The sequence below is a fragment of the Mustela nigripes genome, chromosome 14 (assembly GCF_022355385.1).
Source record: "Mustela nigripes isolate SB6536 chromosome 14, MUSNIG.SB6536, whole genome shotgun sequence".
NCBI classification, from domain to species: domain Eukaryota; kingdom Metazoa; phylum Chordata; class Mammalia; order Carnivora; family Mustelidae; genus Mustela; species Mustela nigripes.
The window spans coordinates 533429-555553 of NC_081570.1; the positions used below are offsets into that span (position 1 = coordinate 533429).

General features: G+C 63.0%; 1 protein-coding gene and 1 pseudogene across 12 annotated transcripts; one reads left to right on the forward strand and one right to left on the reverse strand.

The window, feature by feature from the left end:
* Positions 1–4489: 4489 nt before the first annotated feature.
* Positions 4490–7294, reverse strand: LOC132001569 (arginine/serine-rich protein PNISR-like; annotated as a pseudogene).
* A 1175-nt stretch (positions 7295–8469) lies between these two features.
* On the forward strand, positions 8470–22125 carry MIB2 (MIB E3 ubiquitin protein ligase 2). Of its 12 annotated transcripts, none has more exons than XM_059376219.1 (22): positions 8470–8982; positions 9950–10080; positions 11081–11234; positions 14785–14946; positions 15143–15412; positions 15495–15666; positions 16519–16625; positions 16710–16904; positions 17072–17214; positions 17314–17421; positions 18313–18417; positions 18500–18662; positions 18744–18877; positions 18960–19108; positions 19202–19358; positions 19445–19605; positions 19712–19838; positions 19955–20188; positions 20610–20788; positions 20870–21057; positions 21136–21201; positions 21434–22125. In XM_059376219.1, the coding sequence occupies exons 5-22, from the start codon at positions 15166–15168 to the stop codon at positions 22108–22110; spliced, it is 3312 nt and encodes a 1103-aa protein (XP_059232202.1). In that variant the 5' UTR covers positions 8470–8982; positions 9950–10080; positions 11081–11234; positions 14785–14946; positions 15143–15165; the 3' UTR covers positions 22111–22125. The 12 variants fall into 12 exon arrangements, with proteins under 12 accessions (XP_059232202.1, XP_059232201.1, XP_059232200.1 ...); XM_059376218.1 differs by having other exon boundaries at positions 14810–14946; XM_059376217.1 differs by lacking the exon at positions 14785–14946.

Here is a 22125-nt window from a genome sequence, read left to right on the forward strand (position 1 = left end):
CCTACTTGTGATCTCTCTGTCAAATAAGTAAATAAAATCTTTAAAAATAATACAATCTTCAGGAAGAAAAAAAGGGGGGTTCTCCTTTGGTTCCTCCACGCTGTCATAATTTTATTTATTTATTCCGGGCCTGATTTTGATCGGTTTGGGATTTGTTGTGGTGCAAGGCCCAGGCTCCTGAATCAGCTTCATGGATTAAATGGTCCCCCTAACCCCAGGGATTTATGATGGGGGGCCCACCCCCAACCCTACAGGAGTCCCTAGAGTGTCGCTGGCTCTGCTCTGCCGCACACTGTGTAATCATTTGGATCAGAATATGCTTTTCCATCTGGTAGGGCTCACGCCCCTTCATTTTGTTTGTCGTAAATGTTCTGGGTTTTCTTGCCTTTTTAATGGATGACCTTTAACTCTCTCTCTCCTTTTTTTTCACTTAAATTCAGGTTAGTGAACATTAATTCAGGTTAGTGTAGTATATGTCTTAGGAGTAGAATCTAGTGACTCATCGCTTATCTACAATACCCCGTACTCACCCCAACAAGTGCCCCCCGGACGCCATCGCCCAGTTACCCCGTCCCCGACCTCCGACGGCCCGCAGTTGGTTCTCTGTAGTTCAGAGTCTCTCACAGTCTGTCTTCCTTTCTGTTTTTACCTCATTTTCCCGTCCCTTCCTCAGTGTTCATCTGTTTCCTTAATTTCCATGTATGTGTGAAATCGTGTTTTTCTCTGACTTACTTTGTTTAGCTTGATACACTCTCGTTCTATTTTAACTGTCTTTTTTTTTTTTAAAGATTTTATTTATTTGACAGACAGATCACAAGTAGGCAGAGAGGCAGGCAGAGAGAGAGGGGGAAGCAGGCTCCCTGCTGAGCAGAGAGCCCGATGTGGGGCTCGATCCCAGAACCCTGGGATCATGAGCTGAGCTGAAGGCAGAGGCTTTAACCTACTGAGCCACCCAGGCGCCCCTTAACTGTCTTTTTTTAAACATACATTTTATCGGGGCGCCTGGGGCTCAAGTTGACTGAGCGTCGGACTCTTGGTTTCATCTCAGGGTGCCGTCACAGGGTCCTGAGTGGGGGCGCCTCGTAGGGCCGTGCGCTCAGCGGGGAGTCAGCTTGACATTCCCGCTCTGCCCCTCCCCGCTTCCGCGCCCCAGCATGTGTGCGCACACACGCTCCCTCTCAAAATAATTAAAATAAAATGCGTCCATTTTTAGAGTAAAGTTGGATGAATTTTGGCAAAAGCAGACCCCTGCGCCGGCCCTCCCGAACCCCAACACACACAGCCCCAGCTCCTGCCAGGCCCCCAGACCCTCCTCGTGCTCCACCTCTCGTGGCCGCTGTGGCCCCAGGCCCTCCAGCCTTGCTCTTACGGCTGTCCCACAGAGGGGCGTGCCCTGTCCTTGGTGTATCCTTCCCTCACTCCGTAGTTGTAAGCCTTTTCCCTGTTACAAGTTCCTCCTCCTGCTGCGGAGCAACGTCCACTCCAGGACTTGCTCACAGGGTCCCCTGCTGGGGGACATGGGCAGGCTTTAGCAATGACAAATAAGCTGCTTATTTATGGGGCAGAGGGTGTGTATATGATTAACACAGCAATCGGTCAGATTATTTTCCAAAGTAGCCGCACTGTTTGTTTGTTTGTTTGTTTTAAGATTTTATTTATTTATTTGACAGTGAGATCACAAGTAGGCAGAGAGGCAGGCAGAGAGAGAGGGAAGCAGGCTCCCCGCTGAGCAGAGAGCCCGATGCGGGGCTCGATCCCAGGACCCTGAGATCATGACTCGAGCTAAAGGCAGAGGCTTTAACCCACTGAGCCACCCAGGCACCCCTGTTTTACATTTCTATCCACACAGGCACCTCGGAGCCTGACCCTGGGCTCTCAGCGTCCTTTTCGGTAGAACAGGACGGAGGCTCCTCCCCAGCTCCTTGGCCTGGGTAGGAATTACGTGTGAAAACACGCGTGAGGCAGTTCTAACAGGGGCCACTATGCACTGAGCACAGCAAACAATGACGCTGATGATTCAACTAAAGAGAATCGCGGAGGGCAGGTGCTGAAGACCGAGAGGGTTGGTGACAGGCGCCTGGGTGGCTCAGTCTTCGGCTGGAGTCACGGGATCAAGCCCCGCTCGGCGGGAAACCTGCTTCTCCGTCTTCTCTGTCTCCCGCTCCTCCTGCTTGTGTTCCCTCTCTCGCTGTGTCTCTGTCCAATAAATTTAAAAATCTTAAAAAAAAAAAAAAAAAGAGGGAGGTTAGGTGGACCTCTGCCCCTCCCCTGTGGGGCATACTGTCCAAGCTTCTTTCCCGCATTCTGCTTCCAGAAGGAAGCCTGCCAGGCATGCTCTCCAAGGGCGGAAAGAGAACGGTCCCAGAAGCGCAGAAAAGAGCCTCAGCTGTGGGAAGTGGCCCAGGAGGCCTCCGGAGGGGCTGGGCGGCTGCGTCCTGCCCAGGCAGGCGGGGCTCCGGCACAGAGGCCAGTTCCCCCCAACACCGGCTCGTCGCTCACTCCTGCAGCACCCGCACTAGCTGACCCAGCGCCGGTCCCCACACAAGCCACACATCCCAGCCTTCCTTGCAGCTGCGTGTGCCAAGTTCTGGCCAGCGGACGCCGCTGCTCGAAGTCTCCTTGCTACCAGGCACCTGGCTTCCGGGCAGGAGGGAACCAAGAGGACAGGAGAGCAGCAGAGGAGAATAAGACGGGGTCCCTGGGGACTTGGGACCTTTGACACCAGTCCCTGGCCACCTCCGCTCAAGAGAGCGACCATACTCTCTCTGTATTTTTTTTTAAATATTTTATTTGGGGTGTGTGGGTGGGGAGACAGCAAGAGTAGACGGGAGAAGGAGAAGCCGACGCCCCGCGGAGCAGGGAGCCTGACATGGGACTTGATCCCAGGACCCCAGGATCACGACCTGAGCTGAAGGCAGATGCCCAGGAGACTGAGCCACCCAGGCTTTCCTAAATCACTTTTGTCTGGAGGTTTTCCGACATGCCTGCTTGAGCCTGAGCCTACCCTCTGCAGTGTCTCTTAAATTTGAACAGAGAAAGAAGGCTCATCAGACATTCGAGGAAAGCGTTCAACACGGAGCAGAGGGACCAAAGCACGCAGAGGACAGGACACGGGACGGAAGAGAAGCAAAGAAAACAGGCTTGAAAGCTCGGTCGTTGATTATAGGAGTGATTCTAGTCTATCCGCAAGTAAGAGGAAGTGCGTTTGTGAAAGAACATTGTCTATGAAAAGGAACCAGAAAAAAGTAACCACGCACTCAAGAAGACAAAATACATGAGGGTTTCCGACGTGCCGTTCCAGCAGCGCCGGACAGGTCCGCGACTCCCGGCAGACGCTCGCTTGGTGCTTTACAATTTAACTAAAAAAGAAAAAGAAAAAAACATTAGCAAAAATGAACTAAGAGGCTCTCCTCGGTGGCTCAGCTGTTAAGTGTCTGTTTTTAGCTCAGGTCATGATCCCGGGGTCCTGGGATGGAGCCCCACATTGAGATCATGACCTGAGCCAAAGTGAGAGCCACCCAGGGGACCCAAAATATTTTATTTATTTATTTGGCAGAGAGAGAGACAATGAGAGGGAACACAAGCAGAGGGAGTGGGAGAGGGGGAAGCAGGCTCCCGTCCGAGCAGACCGCCCAACCCGGGGCTCCATCCCAGGTCCCTGAGACTGTGACCTGAGCCGAAGGCAGACGCTTAACGACGGAGCCACCAAGGCGCCCCTTGATTTTTTTAAGATTTATTATTTGAGAGAGAGAAAGTGACAGTGATGGGGGCAGAGGGAGAGAAGCTGACTGCCCCACTGAGTGGGAACCTGACACAGGGCTGGACCTCAAGACCCTGAGATCATGACCTGAGCGGCAGTCGGGAGTCGGGGCCTTGACTCGCAGCCGCCCCGCACGGGACGTTTCACACCTCTCAGCCGCTCGCCGCACCCTTCCTCGGCATTCTGACAGGGAGGGCGGCTGGTCTTCACACTCCGGCTGCCCCACGAGGGGGTCCACGTTGATTGGCATCAGCTCCGGCTGCTACGAGGCCGGTGGGGTCGTGATCCCGCCAGCACCTTCCCCGTCGGGCTCCCGGCGGGGTCCGCACTGCCTGCCTCTCCCGTCGCTCTTCTACTGCTCCGACTGTCATTCTGAGGGAATTAACTTGGACGCCTACGACCTGTGGCTTTAATGTCGCGGACCAACCACGCTCTTTTTCCTTTTAAGGAAGACCTAGAAGTGTGCCCCTACATGGACAATCACCCTTCGAGAAGTCACCTTCTAGGACGGCGAGAAGAGCTGGAGAAAACACCTGCTCCTTCCTGGTTTCTCTTACTTTTTTTTTTTTTTTCCATCTGAAAATGATGTTGTTTCAACTGGGAGTTGTTCTAACCACATCGCCGACCGGTTCCCTGACTTCTGGTGGTGACGGGTCATGGACGCACCCGCCCACCTCTTTGGTGACCCGTCTGTGGCTTTTCTTCTTCCCTTTGTTTATGCTGTAACAGCTACTGTTCTTCCCCCAGGAAGTTCCCGGGGTTTGCCGGATCCAGCGCCGGCCGGGCCCTCATCTTCACGGTCTCCCGGCCCAGAAGCACCGGCGGGTCCTTCCAGGGAGGGCAGCCGGCGCGCGGGCTGCGTCCTCTTTGCAGGGGTTTTCGCTTGCAGGTGCCCCTTCGGCTATGTGACACAGGTCTTTGTGGGTGACATCCAGTAGTCAAGATCTATTTGAAGGCGCGCACACAGGCCGGCGGGGAGAGGGAGAGAGAATCCCAAGCTGGCTTCCCGCCCAGCACGGAGCCGGGCTTGATCTCACGCCCCTGAGATTGTGACCTGAGCGGAAATCGAGAGCCTGACACTTCCCCGACTGAGCCCCCTGGGTGCCCCCAGTCAGGAGCACTTTTGTTGTTCGATTCCCTGTTCCTCGGTGCCCTCGGGTTCCCTCTGCTCCTCTTGGGAACGGACGTGCAGCGCCAACATTCCCAGTGTCTTGGTCCTGCCTCGTCATTGTGAATGTGCTTCTCTGAGGTGAACAGGGCCATCTCTCTATCATCATCTTCTGTGAACTTCTTTTCTGTTTCTGGAAAATTGTGACCATTATTGTTCCATTTTTTTCTTGCTCCAACTTCTGCTCTTCTTTTCTTTTCTTTTTTTTTTTTTTTTTTTAAGATTTTATTTATTTGACACAGAGAGAGAGCCCGAGTAGGGGGAGCAGCAGAGTGAGAGGGAGAAGCAGGCTCCCCACTGAGCAGGGAGCGTGACGTGGGGCCGTTCCCAGGGCTCTGGGATCATGACCTGAGCCGGAGACAGATGCTCAACCGACTGAGCCACCCGGGTGCTCCTCAGGTTCCAAACCCTCTTGAATCCAAGCTGGAAGAGTGCCGCGTTTTACTGCAGCAGTCTGTGGGGACTGCAGCTTCACAGAGTGGCCATAGGTGAGCACTGCTGGTCCCTGATGAAGGTGGCCTTTGTCTCCGATTCTGGGAAAGTGCCAGAAGTCCTGGAAGTTCTGAATGCCAATGAGAAGGATGAAAGTCACCTTGCAGGGGACCAAAAACAGCCCCATGCTGATAGTCAAACTGTTACACTGGCCCCATTGCAAAATTAGTGCGTGGCCACCGAAGCCAGGATCGTTCTGGTTGAATAGATCCCCACTGTCAGGGGCAAATTCCCCGCTGTCTTGGCTGCTGCTGTCTCCAGAAGGAGAGCTATGTTCTTAGGGCCTGGTGCTGACGGTGGCCGTGGCTGGACTGGGCGGTGGGGGTGGGCAGCATGGGTGTGCGGACATGCTCTCCTTTCTGGTTGCCGCATTCTGTTAAACTGTGAAGCCCCTTAAAATTTCCCGCGACTGTTTGGACCAAATCCCATTGTGGACAGGTCCTGTCACTTCAGCATCATTCCCAGTGGTTATTCCATCAGTGTTTGCTGTCCTGAAGCTTCTCTTTGGTCAATCCATGTTTGAGCCAATGCACTCGGGTCAGTTTGGGTGCTTATTGGTACTGGAGTAACCACACCCATTGTGGCAGGTTCGAGGCCCACTGCTGCCAAGACTGACCACCTCGACCCCATATCCTAACCCCTCAATTTATTTTTCTATCTCGGAGGGTGGCCTTCTGTATGAGGGTTTCGTTGATTCAGAGTACAGCTCAGAGGGGAGCAGCAGGCTCACTTGTGCTCTCCCTGGTTCAGGAACACACGGTCACCGCATTTCCTGTAACGTCTCTCTGACCCTGCAATGCTCCCACTTGCTCAGAAACGATTCAATTTAACTCAATTCTAACACTATTTATGTGGAGATAGCATCGGATCTTACCGGCTCTTGGGTCAGTCCCACAAGACTCCCCCCCAACAAGGAAATATTTCATTTACTAGATTACTAACTTATGATCAGAGGCTGTAGCTCAGGAACAGCCCCATGGACAAGCTGCCTGCGGTCGGGGTGGGGAAGGGTGCGGAGCTCCAATACCGGTCCAGGCACACCACGTGTCCACCCCCCCACGCTCCAGACCCCGTCCTTTGGGCTTTGTTTGGAGACTTCATAACAGGGGCACGATTGATTAGGTTGTTGGCCACTGGAGAATGGGTTCAGCCCCTCGCCCCTCTCCCATCCCTGGAGGAGGTCAGGGTGAGGCGAGTTCCAAGCCTCCACTCACATGGATGGTCTCCCCTCACCCACCCCTATAAGCATGAACATTTTTTTTTTTAAAGATTTTATTTATTTATTTGAGAGAGAGACAGTGAGAGAGAACATGAGCAAGGAGAAGCTCAGAGAGAGAAGCAGACTTCCCATGGAGCTGGGAGCCTGATGTGGGACTGGATCCCAGGACTCCAGGATCATGACCTGAGCTGAAGGCAGTCGTCCAACCAACTGAGCCACCCAGGCGCCCAAGCATGAACATTTTTTTAAAAAGATTTTATTTATTTGACAGACAGAGATCACAAACAGGCAGAGAGCAGGCAGAGACAGAGAGGAGGAAGCAGGCTCCCCGCTGAGGAGAGAGCCCGATTCGGGGCTCGATCCCAGGACCCTGAGATCATGACCTGAGCTGAAGGCAGAGGCTTTATTTAACCCACTGAGCCACCCAGGCGCCCCATGAACATTTTAAAAAGGGAAGCCTCACTGAAGTGGACTGCTAATGCTAGGAGGGGAGGCCGGAAGGAGCTGTACCCCCTCGACCTCAATTACAGGAATGCGAGTCTTCCCGAGGAAGAACCATCAACAAGAACCACCAATCACAGGCCCCACCAGGAGGTGCGCATTGCATCTCCTACAAGAAATCCACTGCCCTGCAGCTCAGGCAGTGAGAACCCATCGTCGCCCTGACCTCCTGTTTCTCTCCAATGCGCTTTCATTCACTCAGTGAAGCCTCTGCCTTTGGCTTGGGTCGGGTCGTGGTCCCAGGGTCCTGGGATGGAGCCCCCATCAGGCCCCCTGCTTGGTGGGGTCTGCTTCTCCCTCTGCCACTTCCCCTGCTTGTGCTTTGACAAGTAAAAAAAAATCTTAAACACGAAACCAAAACCAACTCCCAACCTCTTCCTGCTCCCTAAACTAACGTGAGCCTCCCCTTTGTTCTCTGGACTTGCCTGCCGTTTTGCCGTAGCTCTCTGGTCCCGAATCTTAATTCCCTGTGATTCCCAAATAAACCATTTTTTGTGGGTAAAATAAGTTTTGTTTTTAAAGTTAACAAAGACTTTCCAAAAATCACCTTATTAACAAACTCAGATGCTGCTGAAAGAGACTTTTTATGTGTATCAAAACACACTTTTATGACTCTTCTCACTTGGGAAATTCCGAGGTTTTAGGAGCCAGGGATGGCTTAGGAACAGGGACGGAAACCAAGTGTATAGGTTTCTCGGTGCGGGTCACACACCCGTCGAGGCCAGCGGATCAACAGAGGGACGGACGGCAGCTGCCAGGTCTCCCAGGAAGGCACAAGGTGAGAACCACGTTACAGGTGAGTGCCAAGAAGTCCAGTGACCACCTGAGAGGCGAGCACCCACCAGGAGCAGAGCCAGAGGCCTGGGAGACAGTCGCGGTCCTAATTGCGGTCATGAAGGCGCGACCAGAGCCTCGGGGGCGAGACCTCGTGCGAAGACCAGCGAGGACCCGGCGCAGGCCCGCCGCCGCCGCCACCCTGCGGGGCACCGAGGAGGAGGTTAGGGGAGGTCGGCGGAGAAGGCGCCGGCCTCAGTCGGGAGCGCCTCGGACTGCGCGGCAGCGTCGCGGGAGGCTGGACGCACAGCGCCGGCCGCAGACCTCCCCAGGAGGAAGGGTCCCCAAGCCGCAGGGCCGGTCCGAGCCGCGCTCCGAAGGGACCCTCTGCACGGAGCCCGGCGCCTGAGCGAAGGGAGCGGGAAGCGCGACGGGGGCGGCGCAGACGCCGGGAAGACTTGGGGCGCGGAGCGGGGGAGAGATGCGCGGCGGGCCCGGGGCGGGGAGATCGGGGGGCTCCGGGGTCGGGGAGACCGGGGGGCTCCGGGGGCGGGGGGGGGGGGGGTCCGGGGGCGGGGAGACCGGGGGGCTCGGGCCGGCGGACTCCAGGCGCCCCGGGGGAGGACGGCCGCGGCTCCGCGGGAGTCAGAGCCACCGGCCCGCGTCCCTGGATTTCAGACAAACGCAGACCGAGGAGTCCGCGGCCAGGACGCCTCCACGCGCCCCCGTCTCCACGGCAACGGGCGGCGTCCCCGCGCCGAGGGCCTCAGAGCCGCGCCTCGTCTCGCCGACGCGGGTGACGCACTTCCGGCGGGAGTCCCGCCTCCTCCCGCCAGGGGGCGTGGCCGCGAGCTCCGCGCCCGGCCGCGCTGGCCTCGGTCCCGGCGGCGTGGCCCCCCTGGCCGGGTCCGCACGAGCCCGGTCCTCGGTGGCCTCCCGCCCGGGTGCCAGCGTCTCGGCGCCCAACCGGACAAGCAGCCCGGCTGCTTCCCGTGCAGGCGCCGCGGCGCGGGGACAGGTCCACGAGGCCGCCGCCGCCTCTGACGCCGTGTAGCACACGCTGACGAGGTGAACGCGCCTTCCGTCGGCGTCGGGCGCAGAGGCGAGCCCGGGCCCTTCCCCGGAGCAGGGCGGGAGGCCCCCGTCACTCTCGGGACGCGCGCCGGGATTCCTGCCCTCGGGTCCCGCCTCCTGCGGTCGCGTGCGTCACCGCCGCCGCGGAGCCTCCTGGGAGTTGTGGTTCAGACTCTCCCCCCCGCCTCCGGCGCAAGTGGGCTGCAGACTACAACTCCCGGCAGGCCCCGCGGCGGCCCCAGGAGCCCCGGGCTCGGGGTCCTCGGCAGCCTCAGCCGGTGGTCGCGGCGCGGCAGGGCGGCCCGGCTGGCGGGGTCGAGCAGCGGCGGGGCCGCGGGCGGGCTGTCCCACACCCCGAGGCCGCTCGGCAGGCCACTGGCAGATAGACTCGGCGCTTTCCGGCCCCTGGCGCCCCCAGGCCGAGCGGGCGGGACGCAAACTTACGGGCAAGTGGAGGGGTCGACGGGGGCACTAGGGTCTGGCCGCGACCGGGGCCCGGGGCGGCTGCCCGAGGAAGGGGGATGGGACCTCAGGAGGCGGGGCGGCCCCGGGCTGGTGGGGCGGGGTCACGCTTGGGGGTGCGCGTCCGCCCTGCCCAGTCCGGCCCGGCCCGGCCCGCCCCCGCTGTCCCCGCGGAGCCTCGGCCGGGACGCAGCGCCGGGCCCTGACGTCTGCAGCGCCCAGGCCACCGGCCCTCCGGCTCCGCTCCCGGCGGCAGGTCGTGTTCGGGCGCTGCGGCTCCTGCGCGCGCCAGACGGACTGCTGCAGCGGGAGCGAGGCCGCCAGAGCCCAGGGAGCCCCGCGAGGCGGGAGGCAGGCCCCCGGGGCAGCGCGGGGCCTCGCGGCGCTGGCTCGGAAATGGGCATGTAGACAGCGGGCAGCCCAGGGGCAGAGCGGCCGGCCCCGCCCGCCCGCCGCGGTCCCGTCGGCGGTGCTAACTGTGCGTCTTGGCATCTCCCAGGCGCCACAGGGCTGGATGGCTCTGGGCTTGGACGCTCGGCGAGGCTAGAGGCCAGTCCCCCGGTCTCCAGGCGCCAGGGCTGCAGCTGCCGGCTCAAGGCGGGCAGGGGGGGCGACTGGACGACCAGACAGGTGAGCTCTTGACAAGCTTGTGCTGTGACGGTTTGGATCTGCTGTTTCATCCTGTGGTTTCTGTTGGAGGCCGTGTCAGAGGAGTTTGGGTTGTTTCTGAGCGTGTGCGTCTGTGTGCGGGGGGCTGATCACGCGGCTTGCCAGTCCTCTGCGTTCAGAACCCATTGAAGAAACAAGGCGGGGTGCCGGACAGGCTTTTTCTGGTGGGCACCTGCCGGGCAGGGGCTGAGGCAGGCCAAATGGGAGCCTTGGCAGATGCAGCCCTTCCTGGCAGGTCCCCTCCTGGCCTGTTGCTCCAGATGCAACAAGTGTCTGAAGGCCTGGTCCCCGCGCCGAGTGGCCCGTGCAGTGGTTGGGGCGGGACGTCCCCGTCTGCAGGGCTTCCATCTCGGCTGAGATTCAGGTGATGAAGCCCTGCCCTTCCTTCGGGTTTTCCACCAGCAGGTGTCTTCTTGCTGGGCCAAGTTGGGGTTCCTGGGTGCTCTGTCTCAGGGCTTCCTCCCAGTCACTAATGGGTCAGACTCCCCAGCACCCAGAATGTCCACCTTTGTCTTAGCCAGACCTGCTGCATGACAGGAGCCCGTGATGCACCAAGGTTTGCCGGTTGACTGTGCCCCACATGGTGTCGCTCAGACAGCATCGCCGGGCACAGCTGGAGGCGCAGGGAGAGGAGTGGCGGCCGCCTGTCGCACGTCATGTCAGCGTCATGTAACTGTGTTCTTCTGAATAAAGGCAACTTGCCAACCTCTTAGCTAAATGGGATTGGATCTTTATGGCTTTTAAAAGTTTTTCCAATAAAATATTCACAAATAGGGAAAACTTCTTGTTTCTATGCTGTCCTAACGTATGTTTTGGAAGTCGTTCTGCCCTCCCAAGCTGGCTGCTCCTTGAGACGAGAGAGACTAGTGCCCAACAAAACAGACCCAGACGCCTGCCTGTTTGCTTGAGGTGGTTAGACGCTAAACATGTAAAACTGCCTTTTAAAAACCGTTTTCTCCAGACTTGCTTGTTGGCTGCCTGTGTGGTTTGCTGTGTTCCGTGTCGGCATGGCTGCTAGTTTCCAACAGGAAATCTCGGTGGCTCTCCAATTTGAGACCCAAGAAGTAGCCGCCGAGTGTCCGGGGTGCTGACTTGAGGCTGGTCTGTGTTCTAAGGTGAGTTCACTCTTGCTGCGTGTGCATCTGTCCTTCCAGCCCTGTGCTTTGACCGGCTCAGAGTCTTTCTCTTTTTCTAGAGAGAGAGAGAGAGTGCCCGTGCGCCCTTGCATGTCCGTGAGGGGAGGGTCCAAGGGAGGAGGAGAGAGAATCTTCAGCAGACCCCGCTGAGCGTGGAGCCCGAGGGGCCTGATCTCACGACCCCGATGTTGTGACCTGAGCCGAAATCAAGAGTCAGATGCTTAACCGACTGAGGCAACCAGACGCCTCTGCTGCAGAGTCATTTTATTTTTTAAAAAAGATTTTATTTATTTATTGGAGAGAGAGGGAGGGAGAGAGGGCATGAGAGGGGAGAAGGTCCGAGGAAGCAGCAGACTCCCCGTGGAGCTGGGAGCCCGATGTGGGACTCGATCCTGCGACTCTAGGACCATGATCTGAGCCGAAGGCAGTCGCCCAACCAACTGAGCCACCCAGGCGCCCCCGCAGAGTTATTTTAACCAAATGTCTTGACAGCCTCTGCTGGGGTTTGGGTGCCAGGCAGGGTATGGCCTGGAAGCTCCGAGGAAAATGTCAGAATACAGCTTTTCTGGCAAAGGAAGAAGCAGAAAGCAGTCTCCCGGTGATTGTTCCCGCTGAAGTGGGTGCCCCCTCCCTCTGTAGGGAGGTCATTTCTCTGGGTTTGGTCACTGCCTCCCGACTCCTGAGCCTGGGCCATTCCCCACTTGCATGCCACCCCTCCCCACACACCCTGGTGGGATCTGCTGAAGAAGAGTAGTGAGCCCTGATCCCAGGAGGGCTGGGCACTGCTGTCCCGTGGAGCGTGCTCAGCGCTGGGCCCCAGAGACAGCGGCGACAACAGTGACAGAGACCAGGCAGACGGGCAGAGAGAAGGGATGAGGAGGCTTGGAGAGCTCCCCAGCCCCCCACGCTAGAATGCCGTGCCCGGATGCTTCCGGGGCCCTGCAGGAAGGGGCAGCGGGGGCGGGGGCGGGGGCTGCTGTTGGAGGCTCTGCTCAGGCCCGAGTCGAGGTGGCACCGTGCCGGATGGAGACGCTGAAGCAGACGCCAAGATCTGCGCGGGGCAGGGCAGGGGAGGAGACCAGGAGGCTCCTAGCGTAGCTTGCTGTCCTCGGGTGCCCCTGTGTCCTGCTGGAAATGCTCTTGTAGCGTGTGGCCCACGGATCCCTAACGCCAGCGGGTGGGCAGGCTGAGCGGCCGGCCCTGGATCGGCCCAGGACACGGAGTCCTTTATTTCCATGTGGTGCCGATTTCTGGGCTCTGCAGGCGGGAGGGGCTGCAGTGGGGCTGTCCGCTCACGCACGCTTGGGCTCGTGGTTGCCTGGGGCGAGGCACACTCCGGCTGAGTGTAGCTCAGAGGGGTGTGTGGGAAGGGCAAGGAGTAGCGGTTCTGGTGGCTTCCCAGCGAGCAGGTTCCCGGCAGAGGGAGGCAGGGGCGGGGACACGCAGGCCGCCAGCTCGGGCTGTGCTGCTCTGCCCAGCTTGCGTATCTGTAGCAGCTGCCGTGGGGACTGGGCCGGCGGGGGTCCACGGTGTCCCTCCCCTGTCTGGAGCTTGTTGGTGCCCGGGGTCCCAGGCTTTCTCGGGGGTGTTCTTGCGGTAGCAGGCCTGGGCTTGGCGCCGCTCTGTAGAAGAAATAAGAAGCTCTTGGCCCAGGTGCCCCATGTTGGCAGGGGCCAGAGCCCGGCAGGGAAGACAGCCGGGGAGTGAAGGACGGGGGCCGAGTGGCCCACGAGGTGAGGAGATTCTTCGTGGAAAGCCTCCGAGATTAGTCCATGGGTTGGGAAGGTTTATCGTTCCAAATCACCCACCTGCTTCCGCGGAAGCCCCTGGAGGTCCTGCATGGGCAGGGTGGAGAAGCCGCCGCCCCAACGAGCGCGTGCGGGAGGGAGCTGAATTCGCAGAAGGCGGAGCTGGATCCTACCCACGCGAGTCTGGGCCGCAGACTGAGTCTGGCCCAGCCCTGCGCACCCTGTGCTGGACACGGGTCTCGGAGTGGAGCTGGGCAGAGGGTGGGTGTCAGATGGGCCTTGGGGCTCAGCTCCTACCCCTGGCAAAGCCTGGCCGCCACCCCTCCTCTCTGCCCGCCAGTGGCCTCCGGTCGGTGGCAGTGTTTCCTGGGGGGGCCAGGCCTGGGATGCCTCGGGTCGGCCTTGGGGGTGGGGCAGGATGCAGGATCCTGGGGAGGGGCCCGGGTAGAGGGGTGATCCATGGTTTCCCTCCTGTGTTGTTGGCCAGTGTCCTGTGGCTGAGGGGGGGCCCCGGGCCCTAGTGGGAGCTGGCAGTGACCCGGCTGGTCCTCAGCCACACCCAGCCTGCCTCGGTCTGCCCCCAGCCTCTTGGGCGCATGGTGAGGAGCGGTCATTTCCAGGTGCACCCTGGCTGGCTGGTTTTCTAGCCTTAGCGTCCTGCTGGCAGCATGACAGACCCCCTCCAGAAGTGGGGTGCTGACTGCCTCTGAGTCTGGGAGTCCTGCACCTCTCCAAGTCCTGCTGAGTTTTGCTCTTAACTGTCCTTCAGATCTAGCTGTGTCATTAATTACAAAAAAAATTTATTAAGAAACATATAATACCAGGTTCCAGGGGCGCCTGGGTGGCTCAGTGGGTGAAGCCTCTGCCTTCGGCTCAGGTCATGATCTCAGGGTCCTGGGATCGAGCCCCGCATCGGGCTTCCTGCTCAGCAGGGCTCCCGCCTGCCTTTCTGCCTACTTGTGATGTGTCTGTCAAATAAATAAGTAAATCTTTAAAAAATAATAATACCAGGTTCTAGGTCATGAGCAATCGGCCTGTACTGAGCCACTGGACCCGGAGGTGGGACGGTCCCGTGTCGCAGAGCCCCGTGCTGGCCTGTGCGCTGCCTCCTGCTTTGGGAGCCTCTTGCAATGGGTTCCAGTGGCGCCGCATGGCTGCTGTCCTTCAGCTTCCGCGGAGCCCTGCCTTCCGGCGCTGGGCTGCGGCTCGTACGGGGTGGGGTTTAGGCTACCTTGGGGGTAAATCCCATCTCACGACCCAGTTCACCCTTGAGGAGACAGGACGGTGTTGCTGTGAACACAGGTGCCCCTTCTTCTGGTACAGTCTGGAGTGGGTGGGCCGCAGTCCCACAGGAAGGGCCCAGAAGCTCGAGTGACCTCAAGGCACAGTCCCCCAACCTGGGTAGCATCCCCCTTGTGAGTAGTGGCCTGGTGACCAGAACCAAGTCTGGCAGGGGGCACCTGTGCCAGGGCTGTGCCCCTTTACCTCAGGGTGCTGCTCCGTATGCGTCTGCGTTCCCTGCATGCCGTGGAGACAGGGCCCCGTGGGCAGAGGCGGCTTCTCGGGGCTGCGGCCTTTGTAGTCTCTTGGTGGTGTCTTGGTGGACGCTGGTTCCTGACTTGGGCACAGACTGACTCACTGGCCGCACGAAGAGTCCGTTTTCTTCTGGAAGCGTCTTCCCTCCATGCTGATCTCTGCGGTGCGAATCCACCGGTTTCAGAACAGTAGGTCCTGGTAGCCCACTGGGTGCCAACCACCCAGAACTGGGTCTGCCGGCACAGGTGGACCCTCTGTGGTCATTTCCAGGTCTTGTTCCTTGGGGGCCGCCGTCCTCTTACCAGGACTGCCCCCCCGCTTCTGCCTGGGATCACCTGGAGGGGCCTCTCCAGAGGTGCCACTTGTGCTTCCCAGACTAGTGTGCCCCGCTGCTGGCCGTGGGCCAGGTGAGCCTCCTTTGGCCTGTAGCGCAGGCACTTACCACGCTTCCTTCAGCCGCAGGGCATTGGCACAGGCTGTCCTCCCCCTCCCTGCCTAGCTCTCCCGGACTGGTCCCCACCTGCCTCCGCGGCAGCCCTCCCAGAGCCGGTGAGAGCCTGTGTAGCCTTCTTGATGTGGCCTGAGGGTGCCGTCTGCCTGCAGGTCCCGGAGCGGCTCCACCCACCATGGACCCAGACCCCCAGGCAGGCGTACAGGTGGGCATGCGTGTGGTGCGCGGCGCAGACTGGAAGTGGGGCCAGCAGGATGGCGGTGAGGGCGGCGTGGGCACAGTGGTGGAGCTTGGCCGCCATGGCAGCCCCTCGACCCCTGACCGCACGGTAGTCGTGCAGTGGGACCACGGCACCCGCACCAACTACCGCGCAGGCTACCAGGGCGCGCACGACCTGCTGCTCTACGACAATGCGCAGATCGGTGCGTGCGTGAGTCCACGGCAGCGCCTGGGGCGTGGGGGAGGGGTGGGCTCCGGTGCGCCCTGACCCTGCCCCGCCCCCAGGCGTCCGCCACCCCAACATCATCTGCGACTGCTGTAAGAAGCACGGGCTGCGGGGCATGCGCTGGAAGTGCCGCGTCTGCTTCGACTACGACCTGTGCACGCAGTGCTACATGCACGACAGGCACGACCTGGCCCACGCCTTCGAGCGCTACGAGACGGCCCACTCCCGCCCGTGAGTTCCCAGCCAGCGGCCCCCCCAGGCCCGGAGCCGGCCTCGGCTCCGGCCACGCGCTCCCCAGGCTGCAGCTTGAGCCCTTCCTGAGCTGTTTCCTGGAAGAGTGACCGAGGTCATGGTCCCTCCAGAGGCCTGGTCACTGACACCAGCCCCCATGTCCCATGGAAGGTAGCCCTGTCCACTGGAGCGGGCCTGCAGAGGTTGGTGCTGTGGGGGGGGGGGGGTGTCTGTCCTGGCACCAGCCAGGCCGGCTCCCTCGGGCAGCTGGGCCAGGGCACTGTGATGACCAGTGTGGCCAGCATCCCTGGTGGGAGCCCCAGTGGCCCGTGCTGGGAACTAACCCAGAGACGCAGCTGGGGACACCCTGCTGGCCGGCCTACGGGCCTCTGTCACTGGAGGGGGCGTGCGGAGGGAACGAAGCTGGGAGGATCTCCTGGGCTGGGGCAGCCACGCAGAGGCCCCACCCACAAGAGGCTGCTGTCCCATCTCCTGGACCGGTCCCCGCGCCTGGGGGAGGGGTGTGTGTGCGACCCCAGCTGCCTGCTGGCCAGAGCAGGAAGGGGGACCAGCTGTCTGGGCTAGCCCGTGGTCCTCACTCTTCCGTTTCTCTGTGCTGAGCCCTCCTGGGGCCAGGCTGCGCCCTGAGCTCTGGGGCCACCCTAACAACTCAGCAGCTCAGTAGGGGCAGCAGGTGTGGAGGGAGGCGGCGCCCGTGGAGGCCACGCTGGGAGGGGGCCCAGAGTGGAGGGCACTGACCAGCGGGGCCAGCCCTCCTCCCCGAGAGCCGGGTGGGGCCGTGTCGAACCCTCGCCCTGCCTCGTGGCCTAGGACCCACTCGCTCTCTTGCAGGGTCACCCTGAGTCCCCGCCAGGGCCTCCCCAGGATCCCGTTGAGGGGCATCTTCCAAGGCGCGAAGGTGGTACGGGGCCCGGACTGGGAGTGGGGCTCGCAGGACGGTGAGTGAGGGTCTAGGTTGCCGCCGGCTGTGTGTGAGCCTTGTGGCACAGGCTTAGCCTGCCATGGGGCCTTTGTCCCCCCAGGAGGGGCAGGGAAGCCAGGCCGAGTGGTGGACATCCGTGGCTGGGATGTGGAGACAGGCCGGAGCGTGGCCAGTGTGACGTGGGCCGACGGCACCACCAATGTGTACCGTGTAGGCCACAAGGGCAAGGTGGACCTCAAGTGTGTGGGCGAGGCGGCCGGCGGCTTCTACTACAAGGAGCACCTCCCAAGGCTCGGTAGGGTTTGGCCCCAGGGACACCACACCTGCCTGCCCAGCTGCCCTCCTGCCCTGGCTGGGTCCCGGGGCAGCGCTGGGCCGGGGCTGGGGGCTGAAGTTGCGCAGTGGAGGGATGCCGCTGGCGGGGGTGATGCCGCTGAAGGGGGGCCTGTCGCCCGCCCCCAGGCAAGCCGGCGGAGCTGCGGCGCAGGGTGAGTGCCGACGGCCAGCCTTTCCAGCACGGGGACAAGGTTAAGTGTCTGCTGGACACAGACGTCCTGAGGGAGATGCAGGAAGGCCACGGCGGGTGGAACCCCCGGATGGCGGAGGTGAGCCGCCCCGCCTGCTGAGCCCCTCCCCCCCCTCACATCCTCTGGACCCCCAGCCCTCCCGCTCCACCCAGCCACAGCCTCCGTGACCCGCCACAGTTTATCGGACAGACGGGCACCGTGCACCGCATCACGGACCGTGGGGATGTGCGCGTGCAGTTCGGCCGCGAGACGCGCTGGACCTTCCACCCTGGGGCTCTCACCAAGGTGCATGGGGGGCTGGGCTGAGCCCCATCTGTTCGCTTCTGCACCCCTCTGTGCACCTCGTCGGCTCTGGGAATGCCTTTCTCCAGTTCCTAGGGAACGGGGAGGGCTTTGTGGGGTCCAGAGGGGCTGAGTTCCGCAGGGAGGGGACCCCGGCGTGAAGGGGCAGAGGCAGGTGAGGTGCTGGGCACTGGTGGAGGCTGGGGGCCGGCACCCCGGGCACCAGCTTTCCTCCTTCTGGGCCAAGAAGCCACTGCAGCATTACCGGTGGGAAGTCACCTTCTAACAGGTTTTTCAGTGGCGTGGCATGGGGATCACTTGGGGCAGTGGAAAGGCCCTTTAGGAAGAGGGTGGACACAGCCCAGGGGGGTGGGGACAGCGGTGGGCACAGTGTTATGCGAATCGGGGCCCTGGGTGGAGGCGTGTACCCCTAGCGCTGGGCTCTGGACTGGAGTTCTGGCCCCTAGAAGGTGGGGGGGGTTGGGATGGGTGCCATGAGACCCCCGGTTTGCAGTGTAAGTCTCATGTAGGGGAGGGCACAGGTGTGGGGGAAGTGGCCAGGAAAGGTTTGGAGATGGGGGAGAAGTGGCTCCTGACCCCCACTCCCATGGTCGTCTGGCCCTGCCCCCTGGTTGTCCTAGGGTCCCACCCCCACCCCCTGTGCCAGTCTGGACTGGGTCACGCCATCTGCTTCTCCGTCTGAGTGGAGGGACAGGTCCACCTTGGCTTTCACCCCAGACTGACCTGGTCACGTGCTACTCTCCTCCACCTCTGAGGCAGGGGCTGGGGTCAAGTTCAGGTCTGCCTGTTCAGTGGAGGTGCCTCCTGCTCCATGGCCCAGGGCAGCCACACCTGCCTGGGGGTGCCCCTCACGGGCCTCTCTCTCTCCCTCAGCACAACGCCTTCTGGGTGGGCGATGCGGTGCGGGTCATTGATGACCTTGACACCGTGAAGCGGCTGCAGGCCGGCCACGGCGAGTGGACGGATGACATGGCTCCTGTGAGTGCCCCAGCGCCCAGCCCCGCCTCCCCTCCGGCCCTGCCGGGAGACCCGCCGGTGACCTTCCTCTCTCCCCACTCAGGCCCTGGGCCGCGTCGGGAAGGTGGTGAAGGTTTTCAGGGACGGGAACCTGCGCGTGGTGGTCGGCGGTCAGCCGTGGACCTTCAGCCCCTCTTGCCTGGTGGCCTACCGGCCCGAGGAGGACGCCAACCTGGATGTGGCCGAGCGTGCCAGGGAGAACAAAAGTGCGCGAGCCGGGCTGGGGCGGCCGGCAGGAGGCGGGGCCGCCCTGGGCAGTCCCTTACCTGGAGCCCTGCCCCACCTAGGCTCCCTGAGCGTCGCCCTGGACAAGCTGCGAGCCCAGAAGAGTGATCCTGAGCACCCGGGGAGACTGGTGGCGGAGGTGGCCCTGGGCAGTATGGCCGGGGCCCTGGACCTGCTGAGGCGGCGCCCCGAGCAGGCAAGCTCCCGACGCCCCCCCCGCCCCCCTGCGGCCAGGCCCGGGGTTAGACCAGGGACTGACCCGGGGGCTCTCCCGGCAGGTGGACACCAAGAACCAGGGAAGGACGGCCCTGCAGGTGGCCGCCTACCTGGGCCAGGTGGAGCTGGTGCGGCTGCTGCTGCAGGCCCGGGCGGCCGCGGACCTGCCAGACGACGAGGGTAACACGGCGCTGCACTACGCCGCCCTGGGGTGAGGCCCGGGCCAGGGGGCGGCGGGGCGGGGGGTGGGGTGCAGCCCGTAGGCCAGTGGGCATCGCGGCTCTGCTGCTCCCTCTCCTGTCAGGAACCAGCCCGAGGCTGCCCGCCTGCTCCTGAGCTCCGGCTGCGGGGCCAATGCCCTGAATGGCACCCGGAGCACAGCCCTCCACGTGGCCGTGCAGAGGGGCTTCCTGGAGGTTGTGCGGGTCCTCTGTGAGCGCGGCTGTGACGTCAACCTGTCCGTAAGTGCTGGGTCCGCTGGCCCCGGGCTCAAGGACGAAATGGCGTTGGCCTTCCTGCCGAGTGACCCCTGGCCCCCCGCCGGCAGGATGCCCACGCCAACACGCCTCTGTACTGTGCCATCTCGGCGGGTGCTGGCGCCAGCGGCATCGTGGAGGTCCTCACCGAGGTGCCGGGCATCGACGTCACCGCCACGAACAGCCAGGGCTTCACCCTGCTGCACCATGCGTCCCTCAAGGGCCACACGCTGTGAGTTGGGGGGGGAGGGGCGCACCCAGCGGACCAGACTCCCGTGTAGCTGCTGGACCACTGCGGACACAGTCCGGACCCCAGGCACATCTCCCCGCTCCCCCAGCGCTGTCCGGAGGCTTCTCGCTCGCGCACGCCAGCTGGTGGATGCCCAGAAGGAGGACGGCTTCACGGCTTTGCACTTGGCCGCCCTTAACAACCACCGGGAGGTGGCCCAGATTCTCATCCGCGAGGTGTGGACACGGGGCCCTGGACCAGCCCAGGGCCTTGGCGGGGGGGGGGGGGGGGGCAGGACCCAGCGGGGGTCCCTGGGCTGAGCCGGTGCCCACGCCCTCTGCCCCTTCCTCAGGGCCGCTGTGACGTGAACGTCCGCAACCGGAAGCTCCAGTCCCCGCTGCACCTGGCCGTGCAGCAGGCCCACGCGGGGCTGGTGCCGCTGCTGGTGGACGCGGGCTGCAGCGTCAATGCCGAGGACGAGGAGGGGGACACGGCCTTGCACGTGGCGCTGCAGCGTCATCAGCTGCTGCCTCTGGTGGCCGATGGGGCTGGGGGGGACCCAGGGCCCTTACAGCTGCTGTCCAGGGTGAGGAAGTGTGGATCTGGGGGCTGCAGAAGTGGGCCGGACTGCCCAGCTGCAGGCAACCAGCGGGCGGGAGGGACTGTCCACTTCGGCTGTGGGCGTCTGCCCAGGACGCCAGGCCCTCGGGGTGGGTTGGGCTGGGGCGCTGGGGTTTGCCAGAAGCGTTTTCTGCAACCAGCCAGGGCAGGGTGGCCTGACCAGCCTGGGAAAGGGGAGGTGGTGTGGGGTGGGGGGTGGGAGCCCCTTTCCTGTCTGCCTCCTTCCTGTTCCCGCGGCCTCAGATGGCGAAGGGGTGCCCAAGGCTCTGACCCGAGGCCCAGGCAGCCAGGGGCTGGTAGGGCGTCCCCGACGGCCACTGGGCCGGCCCTGGGGCCTGCTCCGGCGCGCCTGCGCCCGCCCTCACCGGCCTCTGTCTGCTGCACAGCTACAGGCCTCGGGCCTCCCGGGCAGCGGGGAGCTGACGGCGGGCGCGGCGATCGCCTGCTTCCTGGCGCTGGAGGGCGCCGACCTGAGCTACACCAACCACCGCGGCCGGAGCCCGCTGGACCTGGCCGCCGAGGGCCGCGTGCTCAAGGCCCTGCAGGGCTGCGCGCAGCGCTTCCGGTGAGCCCGGCGGGGCCGGCGGCGGGCCCGGGCGCCCTCCCCCCACCGGGGCCGCTTTCAAGCCCCCTCCTCCCACCGCAGGGAGCGGCACGCGGGCGGCAGCGGGGGCGCGGCCGCGGGCCCGAGGCTGGTGCTGGGCCCCCCCAACACCGTGACGAACCTGCACGTGGCCGCGCCGTCGGAGCCCGAGGCCGCCGAGTGCCTGGTGTGCTCGGAGCTGGCGCTGCTGGTGCTGTTCTCGCCGTGCCAGCACCGTACGGTGTGCGAGGGTGAGTGCGGGGGCTGCGGGGGGGCGGGGGGGTGCCCGAGCCCACGCGCACCCGCCCGACCGACCCCCCGCCCCGCAGAGTGCGCGCGCAGGATGAAGAAGTGCATCAGGTGCCAGGTGGCCATCGGCAAGAAGCTGCGCCCAGGTGCGTGCCCGCCCCCGCCCCAGCCCCGCCCCGCCCCGCCCCGCCCCGCCCCGCCGGCTCGCGGCCCCGCCTCCCCTCACCCCTGCACCATGCCCCGGTGCCGGCCCGCAGACGGCACGGAGGTGGCCAGCGCGACCCCGGCGCCCGGCCCGCCGCGGCAGCTGGTGGAGGAGCTGCAGAGCCGCTACCGGCAGATGGAGGAGCGCATCACCTGCCCCATCTGCATCGACAGCCACATCCGCCTCGTGTTCCAGTGCGGCCACGGCGCGTGCGCACCCTGCGGCGCCGCGCTCAGCGCCTGCCCCATCTGCCGCCAGCCCATCCGCGACCGCATCCAGATCTTCGTGTAGCCCCCCCGCCCCGCGCCCCGGCCGCGCCCGCCGCCTTCCGGAGCCACGTCCCCCCGTCGCCTTCGCAAGCCCCCGCGCCGTGTTTTATAAAAAGATTCTCGGACTTTTCCGCTTGGTGCCTGCCTGGGGCAGACTCGGGGCGGGGGGCGGGGGGTTGTCCGCCCCGGGGTCCCGCCCCGCCCCGTCGCTGCCCCCGCCCCGGGCTGGCCTGCGCGGCGCCCCCCTCCGCCCTGCGCTCCGGGCTCTGCGCCTTGGCCCGTGCCCCGCGCGTCCTGCCCTTTCTAGCGCTGACGCTTCCAGAGCCCCGCGCAGACCCCGTCCCGGGAGCCCGAGTCCTGTCCCCGGGCCGAGACGCAGGCCGCCTCCCAGGCTCCCGGCCCGGGGCCGCGGAAGGATGGAGCCTGGGGACGTGGTGTCCACCGAGTCCCGGTGTCCGCCCCGCTTGTGGGCTTCCCCCGACCCGCTGCTGCGTCGCCCGCACTGCCCCCTTTCTCTTCCCCGGCGGGCTGTGAGGTGGTCTCTGACCCCGTTCTCTCCCGGCCAGTGGGGTCCCTGCTAAGCAGGGAGTTGGGGA